Source organism: Coregonus lavaretus (genome assembly GCF_964263955.1).
Source record: "Coregonus lavaretus genome assembly, chromosome: 19".
Lineage (NCBI taxonomy): Eukaryota > Metazoa > Chordata > Actinopteri > Salmoniformes > Salmonidae > Coregonus > Coregonus lavaretus.
The window spans coordinates 40,547,316-40,561,532 of record NC_140006.1 but is presented as its reverse complement, the minus strand read 5'-3'; the positions used below and the strand labels follow the sequence as shown (position 1 = coordinate 40,561,532).

Genomic DNA, 14,217 nt, shown 5'->3' with positions numbered 1-14,217 from the left:
TCTCCGCACCAAGTCTGTGGTGCGCGTCGCCAGCCCGGTCCGGCCCGTCCAAGCTCCCCGCACCGGGTCAGTGGTGCGCGTCGTCAGCCCGGTCCGGCTCATTCCTGCTCCCCGCACCAAGTCAGGGGTGCGCTTCGTCAGCCCGGTCCGGCCCGTTCCTCCTCCACGCATCAAGCCAGGGGTGTGCGTCGTCAGTCCAGCACAACCCGTGCCTGGGTCATGTCCGGAGCCGGATCCGCCGCCGAGGCGGAGTGCCCACCCGGTCCCTCCCCTGTTGTGGTTGTTTGGCGCGGCCGGAGTCCGCGCCTTTGGGGGGGGGTACTGTCACGCCCTGGCTCTGGGGACTATGTTATGTTGAGCCAGGGTGTGTAAGTCTATGTTTAATTTTCTATGTTGGTCTGAGTGACTCCCAATCAGAGGCAACGAGTGTCAGCTGGGTGTCTCTGATTGGGAGCCATATTTAACTGTTTGTCTTGCACTTTGTGTTTTGTGGTTTCTTGTTCCTTTTGGTTGTGTATCGAAGGACTTCACGTTTCGTTCTTTGTTTTGATCGTGTGATCAGTTGAATAAATATAATATGTTCACCCGCAACGCTGCGCCTTGGTCCTCTCTGTTCGACGAGCGTGACAGTTTTAAGGACATTACATCAAAGTTGGATCAGCCACTTTAATTTTGAGGGTGACTCCAAATCCAGACCTCCATGGGTTGATAAATTTGATTTCCATTGATCATTTTTGTGTGATTTTGTTGTCAGCACATTCAACTATGTAAAGAAAAAAGTATTTAATGAGATTATTTCATTCATTCAGATCTAGGATGTGTTATTTTAGTGTTCCCTTTATTTTTTGAGCAGTGTACATTAGAGTGTCTAGTTTGAGAAACAGACGCCTCACAGGTCCTCAACTGGCAGCTTCATTAAATAGTACCCGCAAAACACCAGTCTCAACGTCAACAGTGAAGAGGTGACTCCGGGATGCTGCCCTTCTAGGCAGAGTTGCAAAGAAAAAGCCATATCTCAGACTGGCCAATCAAAATAAAAGATGGGCAAAAGAACACAGACACTGGACAGAGGAAGATTGGAAAAAAGTGTTATGGACAGACAAATCAAAGTTTGAGGTGTTTGGATCACAAAGAAGAACATTTGTTAGACGCAGACCAAATGAAAATATGCTGGAGGAGTGCTTGATGCCATCTGTCAAGCATGGTGGAGGCAATGTGATGGTCTGGGGTGCTTTGGTGGTGGTAAAGTGGGAGATTTGTACAGGGTAAAAAGGATCTTGAAGAAGGAAGGCTATCACTCCATTTTGCAACGTCATGCCATACCCTGTGGACGGCGCTTGATTGGAGCCAATTTCCTCCTACAACAGAACAATGACCCAAAGCACAGCTCCAAACTATGCAATAACTATTTAGGAAAGAAGCAGTCAGCTGGTATTCTGTCTATAATGGAGTGGCCAGCACAGTCACCGGATCGCAACCCTATTGAGCTGTTGTGGGAGCAGCTTGTATGGTATGTAAGACGTGCCCATCAAGCCAATCCAATTTGTGGGAGGTGCTTCAGGAAGCATGGGGTGAAATCTCTTCAGATAACTAGAATGCCAATGGTCTGCAAGGCTGTAATTGCTGCATATGGAGGATTCTTTGACGAAAGCAAAGTTTGAAGGACACAATTATTATTTCTATTAAAAATCATTATTTCTAACCTTGTCAATGACTACATTTCCTATGCATTTTGCTATATTTCCTATTCTAACGAATTTCATGTATGTTTTCATGGAAAACAAGGACATTTCTAAGTGACCCCAAACTTTTGAATGGTAGTGTATATTTTTGATGCACATTTTCTCTTGTCCTTTGCTCCTGACTGCATGGCTGCCATAGAAATAGCATGAATAGAACGGGTGCCCCCCATTCAAGTCAATAATGGCATAATATGTGGAAGCAGGAAGTAGAAGCAGGAAGTGTACCCATCTATATGTGCTGTGATTTGTTGATTCAACTCAACTGACATTACAAAAAATACATTATTTGCATGAGCCACAACAGTTAACATCATTTGAATTAACATTATACATTACTATGGAAATTATTGCATCAGAATACCAGGCAACCGTTGTGAGTGTACCCATGAGTTTCCCAGTCAAATTGCCATGGTAAGAGGTTCTAAGCCTGTTCTATTCATTTTATTTCTATGTGTGCTGCTGCTGCAGGGAGGGGGCGTGGCCTAGGCATTGCTGCAACACCTTGCTTGTTTCAGCAAGGAGCAACATCACGTTGTTAATAGTCCACGTTACCGCAGAAACGGAATGAACCGCACGAATGCCCAGCTGTCCCGTCTTCAGTTCGTTTGACACCAAAAAAAATGTTTTTCCATAACTGTCGCTTACACGGTTATATGGTAATTGTGCCAGCCCTAGCTTTAATCACTGCATAGAATGTGACTAATTAATGAGGTGAATTGTAGATTAAACTTCTGTTTTTCTCTCTTTCTCCCGCTCTCTTGTTTTTTCTCTACCTCTTTCTTTCTCTCTCGCTCTCTCCTTCTCAACGTCTCTCTCTCTCCTTCTCGCCATCCCCCTCTCTCTCTCTATCCTTCTCAACATCTCTCTCCTTCTCTCCTTCTCAACATCTCTCTCTCTCTCTCTCTCTCTCTCTCTCTCTCTCTCTCTCTCTCTCTCTCCTCTCTCTCTCTCTCTCTCTCTCTCTCTCTCTCTCTCTCTCTCTCTCTCTCTCTCCTTCTCAACATCTCACTCCATCTCACCATCTCTCTCTCTTTCTTTCTCTCTCTCCTTTTCACCATCTCTTTCTCTCTCTCTCTTTCTCTCTCTCTCTCTCTCTTTCTCACCATCTCTCTCTCTCTCTTTATCTCTCTCTTCTCTCTCTCTCTCGCTCACCATCTCTCTCTCTCTCTCACCATCTCTCTCGCTCCTTCTCAACATCTCACTCCTTCTCACCTCTCTCTCTTTCTTTCTCTCTCTCCTTTTCACCATCTCTTTCTCTCTCTTTCTCACCATCTCTCTCTCTCTTTCTCACCATCTCTCTCTCTCTTTATCTCTCTCTCTCACCATCTCTCTCTCTCTCTCTCTCACCATCTCTCTCTCTCTCTCTCTCTCTCTCTCTCTCTCTCTCTCTCTCTCTCTCTCTCTCTCACCATCTCTCTCGCTTCTTCTCAACATCTCTCTCCTTCTCACCATCTCTCTCTCTCTTTCATTCATTCTCTCTCTCTCTCTCTCTCTCTCTCTCTCTCTCTCTCTCTCTCTCTCTCTCTCTCTCTCTCTCTCTCTCTCTCTCTCTCTCTCTCTCTCTCTCTCTCTCTCTCTCTCTCTCTCTCTCTCTCTCTCTCTCTCTCTCTCTCTCTCTCTCTCTCTCTCTCTCTCTCTATCCCGCTCTTCTCTCCCTCTCTCCGTCCTTCTCACCATCCATCTCTCTCGCTGAGCAGCTAGGAAGACGTGTGCCCCGGCAGAGTTTGCCTGTGCCAACGGCCAGTGTGTACCAGGCCGCTGGCGCTGTGACGGGGAACCAGAGTGTCCCGACGGCTCGGATGAGGCAGACGCCACCTGCAGTAAGTCAGAGCTGACTCGGTATACTCAACTCCAATGTTTTCCCCATTCACAGTCACCTAACCACTCACCCAACTCAACCACCCATCAATGGTCACCACCATCCAACCACCCTTACATGGTCACCTTACCATCTATGTACCTATTCAGTGACACTGCATTTACCCTGACTTCTCTTTCTCTCTGCGCTATCCCTCTACCTCACTCTGCTCCTATTTTACTGTTTCTTGGAAGCTCATCAGATTGATGCTCTCAAAAAATTCCCAGAGATATTGGTACCAAAGTATGATTCATAGTCCCAGCATCAATAGGTCCAGAGAGCATATTAAAAGTCCTAACCAACTGCGGTACCTGATCATCAGACCTCTGCACTAGAAAGGCTAAAAGGCAGATTAATTACAGCTCGATTCTTCACACTCACACCCTATCTGAATATTATGCAGCTCCGCTTCTCTCCGCTCCTATGTGCCAGCCAGCCAGACAGCATCTAATTAGGCTTTTGAAGCCAAGACCCAGCGTTTGTAATAGCCCCTGCTGCTCCACTTGGGCACCGGTTCAGCCGCCTCTCACTCAAGCCTCCAGCACGGGCCCTCGCCTCGGCTCGCTTCGCCTCGCCCACACACTTCCCCACTAGACCAGCGTCTGATGTTGGAGAGAGGCAGGAGGTGTAGCCTGATCACTGCCAAGCTCTTAGAGGTGTAGCCTGATCACTGCCAAGCCCTTAGAGGTGTAGCCTGGTCACTGCCAAGCTCTTAGAGGTGTAGCCTGATCACTGCCAAGCTCTTAGAGGTGTAGCCTGGTCACTGCCAAGCTCTTAGAGGTGTAGCCTGATCACTGCCAAGCTCTTAGAGGTGTAGCCTGATCACTGCCAAGCTCTTAGAGGTGTAGCCTGATCACTGCCAAGCCCTTAGAGGTGTAGCCTGATCACTGCCAAGCTCTTAGAGGTGTAGCCTGATCACTGCCAAGCTCTTAGAGGTGTAGCCTGGTCACTGCCAAGCTCTTAGAGGTGTAGCCTGATCACTGCCAAGCTCTTAGAGGTGTAGCCTGATCACTGCCAAGCTCTTAGAGGTGTAGCCTGATCACTGCCAAGCTCTTAGAGGTGTAGCCTGGTCACTGCCAAGCTCTTAGAGGTGTAGCCTGATCACTGCCAAGCTCTTAGAGGTGTAGCCTGATCACTGCCAAGCTCTTAGAGGTGTAGCCTGATCACTGCCAAGCTCTTAGAGGTGTAGCCTGGTCACTGCCAAGCTCTTAGAGGTGTAGCCTGATCACTGCCAAGCTCTTAGAGGTGTAGCCTGATCACTGCCAAGCTCTTAGAGGTGTAGCCTGATCACTGCCAAGCTCTTAGAGGTGTAGCCTGGTCACTGCCAAGCTCTTAGAGGTGTAGCCTGGTCACTGCCAAGCTCTTAGAGGTGTAGCCTGGTCACTGCCAAGCTCTTAGATGTGTAGCCTGGTCACTGCCAAGCTCTTAGAGGTGTAGCCTGATCACTGCCAATCTCTTAGAGGTGTAGCCTGATCACTGCCAAGCTCTTAGAGGTGTAGCCTGATCACTGCCAAGCTCTTAAAGGTGTAGCCTGATCACTGCCAAGCTCTTAGAGGTGTAGCCTGATCACTGCCAAGCTCTTAGAGGTGTAGTCTGATCACTGCCAAGCTCTTAGAGGTGTAGCCTGATCACTGCCAAGCTCTTAGAGGTGTAGCCTGGTCACTGCCAAGCTCTTAGGGGTGTAGCCTGATCACTGCCAAGCTCTTAGAGGTGTAGCCTGATCACTGCCAAGCTCTTAGAGGTGTAGCCTGATCACTGCCAAGCTCTTAGAGGTGTAGCCTGGTCACTGCCAAGCTCTTAGAGGTGTAGCCTGATCACTGCCAAGCTCTTAGAGGTGTAGCCTGATCACTGCCAAGCTCTTAGAGGTGTAGCCTGATCACTGCCAAGCTCTTAGAGGTGTAACCTGATCACTGCCAAGCTCTTAAAGGTGTAGCCTGATCACTGCCAAGCTCTTAGAGGTGTAGCCTGATCACTGCCAAGCTCGTAGAGGTGTAGCCTGATCACTGCCAAGCTCTTAGAGGTGTAGCCTGATCACTGCCAAGCCCTTAGAGGTGTAGCCTGATCACTGCCAAGCTCTTAGAGGTGTAGCCTGATCACTGCCAAGCTCTTAGAGGTGTAGCCTGATCACTGCCAAGCTCTTAGAGGTGTAGCCTGATCACTGCCAAGCTCTTAGAGGTGTAGCCTGATCACTGCAAAGCTCTTAGAGGTGTAGCCTGATCACTGCCAAGCTCTTAGAGGTGTAGCCTGATCACTGCCAAGCTCTTAGAGGTGTAGCCTGATCACTGCCAAGCTCTTAGAGGTGTAGCCTGATCACTGCCAAGCTCTTAGAGGTGTAGCCTGATCACTGCCAAGCTCTTAGAGGTGTAGCCTGATCACTGCCAAGCTCTTAGAGGTGTAGCCTGGTCACTGCCAAGCTCTTAGAGGTGTAGCCTGATCACTGCCAAGCTCTTAGAGGTGTAGCCTGGTCACTGCCAAGCTCTTAGAGGTGTAGCCTGATCACTGCCAAGCTCTTAGAGGTGTAGCCTGATCACTGCCAAGCTCTTAGAGGTGTAGCCTGATCACTGCCAAGCCCTTAGAGGTGTAGCCTGATCACTGCCAAGCTCTTAGAGGTGTAGCCTGATCACTGCCAAGCTCTTAGAGGTGTAGCCTGGTCACTGCCAAGCTCTTAGAGGTGTAGCCTGATCACTGCCAAGCTCTTAGAGGTGTAGCCTGATCACTGCCAAGCTCTTAGAGGTGTAGCCTGGTTCGGAAAGTATTCAGACCCCTTTACTTTTTCCGTTTACTTACAGCCTTATTCTTAAATGGATTAAATAAAAAATTGTCCTCATCAATCTACACATTATACCCCATCATGACAAAATGAAAACAGGTTTTTAGAAATATCTGTAAATTTATTAAAATAAAAAAACAGAAAAACCTTATTTACATAAGTATTCAAACCCTTTGCAATGAGTCTCGAAATTGTTTCCATTGATCATCCTTGAGATGTTTCTACAACTTCATTGGAGTCCACCTATGGTTAATTCAATTGATTGGACATGATTTGGAAAGGCACATACCTGTCTATATAAGGTCCCACAGTTGACAGTGCATGTCAGAGCAAAAACCAAGCCATGAGGTCGAAGGAATTGTCCGTAGAGCTCCGAGACAGGTGTCATGACTGTCCATGAGAATTCAAATAGGTCAGATCAGGTTTGCAATGAATAACTTAAATCAGACCCCCTCTCACCCGTAGAGGGGGGTTAACAGTTGTAAATCAACAAAGAAGGCCAGGCTCTCCATTTCAAGATCCCACAAAGGAATGACTTTGTTCCAACATACTTTTTCCCGCTGAAACTTTTAACACGTTCAAAACCGAATACTGGAACAATATTTCTAACATAGAATGTGGGGAATAGTCGGAGGCGATCTGTTGGACACTAAGGTCATTCTGTTTGTTATTTTGTGATGTCATTAAAAATGTTATAAAGGAAATACTGTAACTTGGAAAGTATACCCACTACATGTACGAAGTTTCCATCCTATACCTTGTGCATGTAATATGAAACATGATGAAAGTGTTTTTGTTAAGAGAGGGATGTGATTTGAGAACTTATATGAGAATTGTTTTTCATAACTTGGCACAATTAGTAGTCACTATCCAATGTGAGGTCAGAAAGCGTGTCAGCCTGACGGAACCGCCCCCTTTCGAGCAGAGTGTATAAAAGGATGGGTTACGAATTAACATATCAGACCAGAAAACGTGAAAGCGGCAGCTACACGTTTAAAATGAGAAGGAAAGAAGGAAAACTCACCTCCCGGACAGTCACTGGTACGGCTGATTAGCTGTCCTAAGTAAAGTATCTTCGAAAGCGAATTTAAGTAGGACCATCCTATTACTCTGCTCAAGCCATCCTGTTACGCTACGCCCATTACCCTACTGGGAACCATCGATACGGCTGGCTAGCCTATCTTCAAAGAAGCAGCTTCAAGAGTGAATGGAAGGAAAATCAACTCTGTAGTTCTGTTCAGGACTACACAACAAGTCATCGGAGACCGGACAACTAAGAAGAAGAGAACAACAGTAGAAGACTTGTTGGAACCTGTTTTGACAATCAGAGCCTTACAAGCGTGCCGCGAGAAGGCCCAACTCCCTTTCCAGGGCGGCCCGTTTCACCGAGAGATGCCCGGCGAACTAAGACATTTCACGTAAATACATTCATGATTTCTTACTCAAAGCGGGTGGCGGTTTGTGTGCCAAGTATGTAATTACTGTAGGTGAGAGTAGTTTCTGAATGTATCAAGGATAAGTGTCTCTCTCCCTCTCTTTCTTCCTCTCCATCTCTTCTCTTTAACAAGCCATGTTGTTGTCATTCCGCTAGGGACCTGTTTTCTCCAGTCAATAACCGGTGCAGAGTGTGTATGTTTATCCTGTGTTCCCATTTAATTAGCTAGTAAATAAATAATTAAACCAATTTTTGTACTACTGAATCGTAAGTAAGGCTCTGGTTTTTGCAGATGCAAGGAGGATACGACTTTCAGAATGATGATATGATACGAGGTTATGATTAATGAGTTGACTGTTTATAGTTGTGATCGGTAAATACTTTTTAGAGTTTAATTCGGGAGATGGTAACTCTTGAAAGAACCGCTCTCGTGGTGCCCCAGATACTAATGAGTTAATTGTTACATGATTAATTTAGTCGGGTAACAATTAAACATAGTTAGTTAATTAGAGATAACAGTCTTCAGATTCATGTTAAAGAAGTCACGACACAGGATTGTGTCGAGGCACAGATCTGGGGAAGGGTACCAGAACATTTCTGCAGCATTGAAGGTCCCCAAGAACACAGTGGCCTCCATCTTTCTTAAATGGAAGAAGTTTGGAACCACCAAGACTCTTCCTAGAGCTGGCTGCCCGGCCAAGCAGAGCAATCGGGGGAGAAGGGCCTTGGTCAAGGAGGTGACCAAGAACCTGATGGTCACTCTTACAGAGCTTCAGAGTTCCTCTGTGGAGATGGGAGAACCTTCCAGAAGGACAACCATCTCTGCAGCACTCCACCAATCAGGCCATTATGGTAGAGTGGCCAGACGGCAGCCACTCCTCAGTAAAAGGCACATGACAGCCTGCTTGGAGTTTGCCAAAAGGCACCTAAAGGACTCTCAGACCATGAGAAACAAGATTCTCTGGTCTGATGAAACCAAGATTGAACTCTTTGGCCTGAATGCCAAGCGTCACATCTGGAGGAAACCTGGCACCATCCCTACGGTGAAGCATGGTGGTGGCAGCATAATGCTGTGGGGATATTTTTCAGCGGCAGGGACTGGGAGACTAGTCAGGATCGAGGGAAAGATGAGCGGAGCAAAGTACAGAGAGATCCTTGATGAAAACCTGCTCCAGAGCGCTCAGGACCTCAGGCTGGGGCAAAGGTTCACCTTCCAACAGGACAACGACCCTAAACACACAGCCAAGACAACGCAGGAGTGGCTTCGGGACAAGTCTCTGAATGTCCTTGAGTGGCCCAGCCAAAGCCTGGACTTGAACCCGATTGAACATCTCTGGAGAGACCTGTAAATAGCTGTGCAGCGACGCTCCCCAACCAACCTGACAGAGCTTGAGAGGATCTGCAGAGAAGAATGGGAGAAACTCCCCAAATACAGGTTTGCCAAGCTTGTAGCGTCATACCCAAGAAGACTTGAGGCTGTAATTGCTGCCAAAGGTGCTTCAACAAAGTTTATTTTATTTTATTTATTTAACCTTTATTTAACCAGGTAAGCCAGTTGAGAACAAGTTCTCATTTACAACTGCGACCTGGCCAAGATAAAGCAAAGCAGTGCGATAAAAACAACAACACAGAGTTACATATGGGGTAAACAAAACATAAAGTCAAAAATACAACAGAAAATATATATACAGTGTGTGCGAATGTAGTAAGTTATGGAGGGAAGGCAATAAATACGCCATAATAGTTAAAATTTCGTATTAACACTGGAATGATAGATGTGCAGAAGATGATGTGCAAATAGAGATACTGGGGTGCAAATTAGCAAAATAAATAACAATATGGGGATGAGGTAGTTTGGTGGGCTAATTTCAGAATGGCTGTGTACAGGTGCAGTGATCGATAAGCTGCTCTGACAACTGACGCTTAAAGTTAGTGAGGGAGATAAGAGTCTCCAGCTTCAGAGATTTTTGCAGTTCGTTCCAGTCATTGGCAGCAGAGAATTGGAAGGAATGGCGGCCAAAGGAGGTGTTGGCATTGGGGATGACCAGTGAGATATACCTGCTGGATCGCATACTACGGGTGGGTGTTGCTATGGTGACCAATGAGCTAAGATAAGACGGGGATTTGCCTAGCAGTGATTTATAGATGACCTGGAGCCAGTGGGTTTGGCAACGAATATGTAGTGAGGGCCAGCCAACAAGAGCGTACAGGTCACAATGGTGGGTAGTATATGGGGCTTTGGTGACAAAACGGATGGCACTGTGATAGACTACATCCAATTTGCTGAGTAGAGTGTTGGAGGCTATTTTGTAAATGACAGTACTGAGTAAAGGGTCTGAATACTTATGTAAATGTGATATTTCAGTTTTTTAGAAATTTGCAGAGATTTCTACAAACCTGTTTTTGCTTTGTCATTATGGGATATTGTGTGTAGATTGATGAGGGGGAGAAAATGATTTAATCAATTTTAGAATAAGGTTGTAACGTAACAAAATGTGGAAAAAGTCAAGGGGTCTGAATACTTTCCGAATGCTCTGTATTCAAGTCTGAGTCAAGACCGAGACCACAGCTATTCCAGTCCGAGTCAAGACCGGGACTGGAGCTATTTGAGTCCGAGTCAAGACTGAGACCAAGACGAAGAGGGGTTCGAGTCCGAGTCAAGACTGAGACCAGTACAACCTGATACTACCCACTCACGTTTTGATCTTGTGATTGGTTGAACACAAAGTCTGTCATTGAGCTCGCTATTTAAAAGGAATTTTCGTGCATTTACCATAGCAGAAAGGGAGTTGGAAAAAGCAAATGTTATCGTATATTTCCCCCCCCCCGTCATTTTCTACTGATTTATCAGGTTGTGTGGGTCGTTATCTCATGAATAATGCATGAAGAACAGAACAGCCGACAAGTCGCCAACGTTAATGTCACCCTCAGAAAGTTAGTGTGAGGGCGAGTTAGAGAAAGAGACAGGGACCTCTGAAGGATAACATGTTTGCATTGGAAATCCAATTAAATATGAATAAGGGAGGAATTTTGTCTCTGTGTGGGCGGAGATAGAGATCACGGGAAAAAAACTAAAAAGCCTATTTAAATGGAATAATACACCAATACGGTTGATTAAATCTTGTATGTATGCTCATGTAGTACAAGAGGAGGCCTACAACTCATGTTCACATAATATCATTTTCCATTCAATTAATATGAATCACTTATGGATTCATGTTGTATTGGCAGCAGGGTTAAACCATTACACTTGGTTTCCATGGCTACTGTACAGCAAATGATTGTCCCCCACGATGATGATTGGGGGTGGCGGGGGGTGGGGGGTGGGGGGGGGACGACGACTATGGATCTGCCTTCATCTTAAGTTAGTCACATGCAATATCTCAGATACCTCTGGCCCGATTTTAACAGAACTTGGGTGAATGATGCTTCTTGCCATAGAGATCCGGCATTTACAAAATGTCACTGATTGACCCAAGGGGGCGCTATTGTAATCAACTGATATTCCAAACTTTGAACAAGCATATCTCCTGTCTCGTTTGTCATGACATTTTGTACATATATGCATCTCTTCATGAGAAACACGTTTCCCATAAGGATCTATAAGCTCCGCCCATTCACAAAAGGTGAACATTTTGAAATGATGTGTAGACTGTCTATAGGCTGTAATTCCAAACAGAAACAGTTGATAATTAAGAAGACTTGATCTTTTCTTTTTCTCTCTCTCATTAATTCACCCAACATAAGTTTGAATAAGTTTGAATAATTGTCACTAATTGGCCCAAGGCGGGGCGCTGCATCCTTCGTGGGTGATGACATGTTTTCTGTTGCCTTGTTACTCTTGGTTAAACAGCCGTACATGAACCAGCCATTTTCAGTCATTTCCACTCCACTTCCAAAATGGAGACATACATGTCATTCCTCTCAAGGTTGAGAATGGAGCAAATGCACTATTTCTAACTCGGCTTGTAGTCCACATGATGGCGTCCAAATTAGGACGTCCTGAATGTCTTTTTCCTGAAAAGGTAGTAGATCATCACAGCTGGCTCTCAGAGAGCGGCTCCCATGGTCACAGTCGCATTAATATGGTGGGGGAAGCGAGGCGACTGGAGAGCCAGCTGTGTTTCTGTGGACTGTACCAAAAGGCACCATGAGAGACAGGAAACCTGTTTGTTACGCAACGGTGAACGTCTCTTCATCGTAATAATAGGTTTCTCTCATCTCCTTGTTGAACTCGTCAACCTGTTGTGTCAGAAGCACATTATTAGCGAATGCTCTGAACTGATTTTGATGGACTTTCTGTAGAACTTTGAGAATTAATTCAGAACACTATTTAGTAAGAAACCTCGAACTTCTGATGTACTAGAAATTGAAAAATCTAACGTGAAAGAAAAGTTTCAGAAGTCTCGACAATAACAAAACGTCAAATTAGCGCTGCAAATATGGCTAGCCCTGTGTGACGCTCATTCCTTAAACTGTAAAGTGTTGTCATGACAACTCCACACTTCAAGCAGTAGCCCAGATGCCAAAAAGTGGCGCTACGTGCTGTAATTCACAACATATTTAGCCCAGGGACGGTGTTTGTTTGAAGTTTGTATTTCTCTTCTGTTGGTGCCAGGCAGAGACCTACTGTATGTTTGCAGTCAGTGATAGTGGAGCCTCTGTTTTACATATGTTAATGCTAATTAACGTACAGCGTACACTCCTTCCACCACGCTCCAATTACGCTGAAGCTTGATGAGGTATGAGGCATGCTGTTTTCTTTTTTGTTTCTCTCTCTCTCTCAATTTCAATTCCATTTAAGGGTGTTATTGGCATGGGAAACATATGTTAACATTGACAAAGCAAGTGAAATAGATAATAAACAAAAGTGAAATAAACAATAAAAAATGAATAGTAAACATTACACTCACAAAAGTTCCAAAATAATAAAGACATTTCAAATGTCATATTATGTACAGTGAGGGAAAAAAGTTTTTGATCCCCTGCTGATTTTGTACGTTTGCCCACTGACAAAGAAATGATCAGTCTATAATTTTAATGGTAGGTTTATTTGAACAGTGAGAGACAGAATAACAACGACAAATCCAGAAAAACGCATGTCAAAAATGTTATAAATTGATTTCCATTTTAATGAGGGAAATAAGTATTTTACCCCTCTGCAAAACATGACTTTGTACTTGGTGGCAAAACCCTTGTTGGCAATCACAGAGGTCAGATGTTTCTTGTAGTTGGCCACCAGGTTTGCACACATCTCAGGAGGGATTTTGTCCCACTCCTCTTTGCAGATCTTCTCCAAGTCATTAAGGTTTCGGGGCTGACGTTTGGCAACTCGAACGTTCAGCTCCCTCCACAGATTTTCTATGGGATTAAGGTCTGGAGACTGGCTAGGCCACTCCAGGACCTTAATGTACTTCTTCTTGAGCCACTCCTTTGTTGCCTTGGCCATGTGTTTTGGGTCATTGTCATGCTGGAATACCCATCCACGACCCATTTTCAATGCCCTGGCTGAGGGAAGGAGGTTCTCACCCAAGATTTGACGGTACATGGCCCCGTCCATCGTCCCTTTGATGCGGTGAAGTTGTCCTGTCCCCTTAGCAGAAAAACACCCCCAAAGCATAATGTTTCCACCTCCATGTTTGACGGTGGGGATGGTGTTCTTGGGGTCATAGGCAGCATTCCTCCTCCTCCAAACACGTCGAGTTGAGTTGATTCAAAAGAGCTCGATTTTGGTCTCATCTGACCACAACACTTTCACCCAGTTGTCCTCTGAATCATTCAGATGTTCATTGGCAAACTTCAGATGGGCATGTATAGGTGCTTTCTTGAGCAGGGGGACCTTGCGGGCGCTGCAGGATTTCAGTCCTTCACGGCGTAGTGTGTTACAATTTTTTTTCTTGGTGACTATGGTCCCAGCTGCCTTGAGATCATTGACAAGATCCTCCCGTGTAGTTCTGGGCTGATTCCTCACCATTATCATGATCATTGCAACTCCACGAGGTGAGATCTTGCATGGAGCCCCAGGCCGAGGGAGATTGACAGTTCTTTTGTGTTTCTTCCATTTGCGAATAATCGCACCAACTGTTGTCACCTTCTCACCAAGCTGCTTGCCGGTGGTCTTGTAGCACATTCCAGCCTTGTGTAGGTCTACAATCTTGTCCCTGACATCCTTGGAGAGCTCTTTGGTCTTGGCCATGGTGGAGAGTTTGGAATCTGATTGATTGATTGCTTTTGTGGACAGGTGTCTTTTATACAGGTAACAAGCTGAGATTAGGAGCACTCCCTTTAAGAGTGTGCTCCTAATCTCAGCTCGTTACCTGTATAAAAGACACCTGGGAGCCACAAATCTTTCTGATTGAGAGGGGGTCAAATACTTATTTCCCTCATTAAAATGCAAATCAATTTATAACAT

General features: G+C 45.4%; 1 protein-coding gene across 1 annotated transcript in view; it reads left to right on the top strand.

The window, feature by feature from the left end:
• Nucleotides 1-14,217, top strand: part of LOC311146515 (low-density lipoprotein receptor-related protein 8-like) — a gene marked incomplete at both ends in the record, with an annotated part of 192,492 nt that overhangs the window by 64,919 nt on the left and 113,356 nt on the right. Inside the window, one exon of the mRNA XM_084183032.1 lies at nucleotides 3,440-3,562. Coding sequence (XP_084039158.1) covers nucleotides 3,440-3,562 — 123 coding nt within the window. The remainder of the gene's footprint in view (nucleotides 1-3,439; nucleotides 3,563-14,217) is intronic.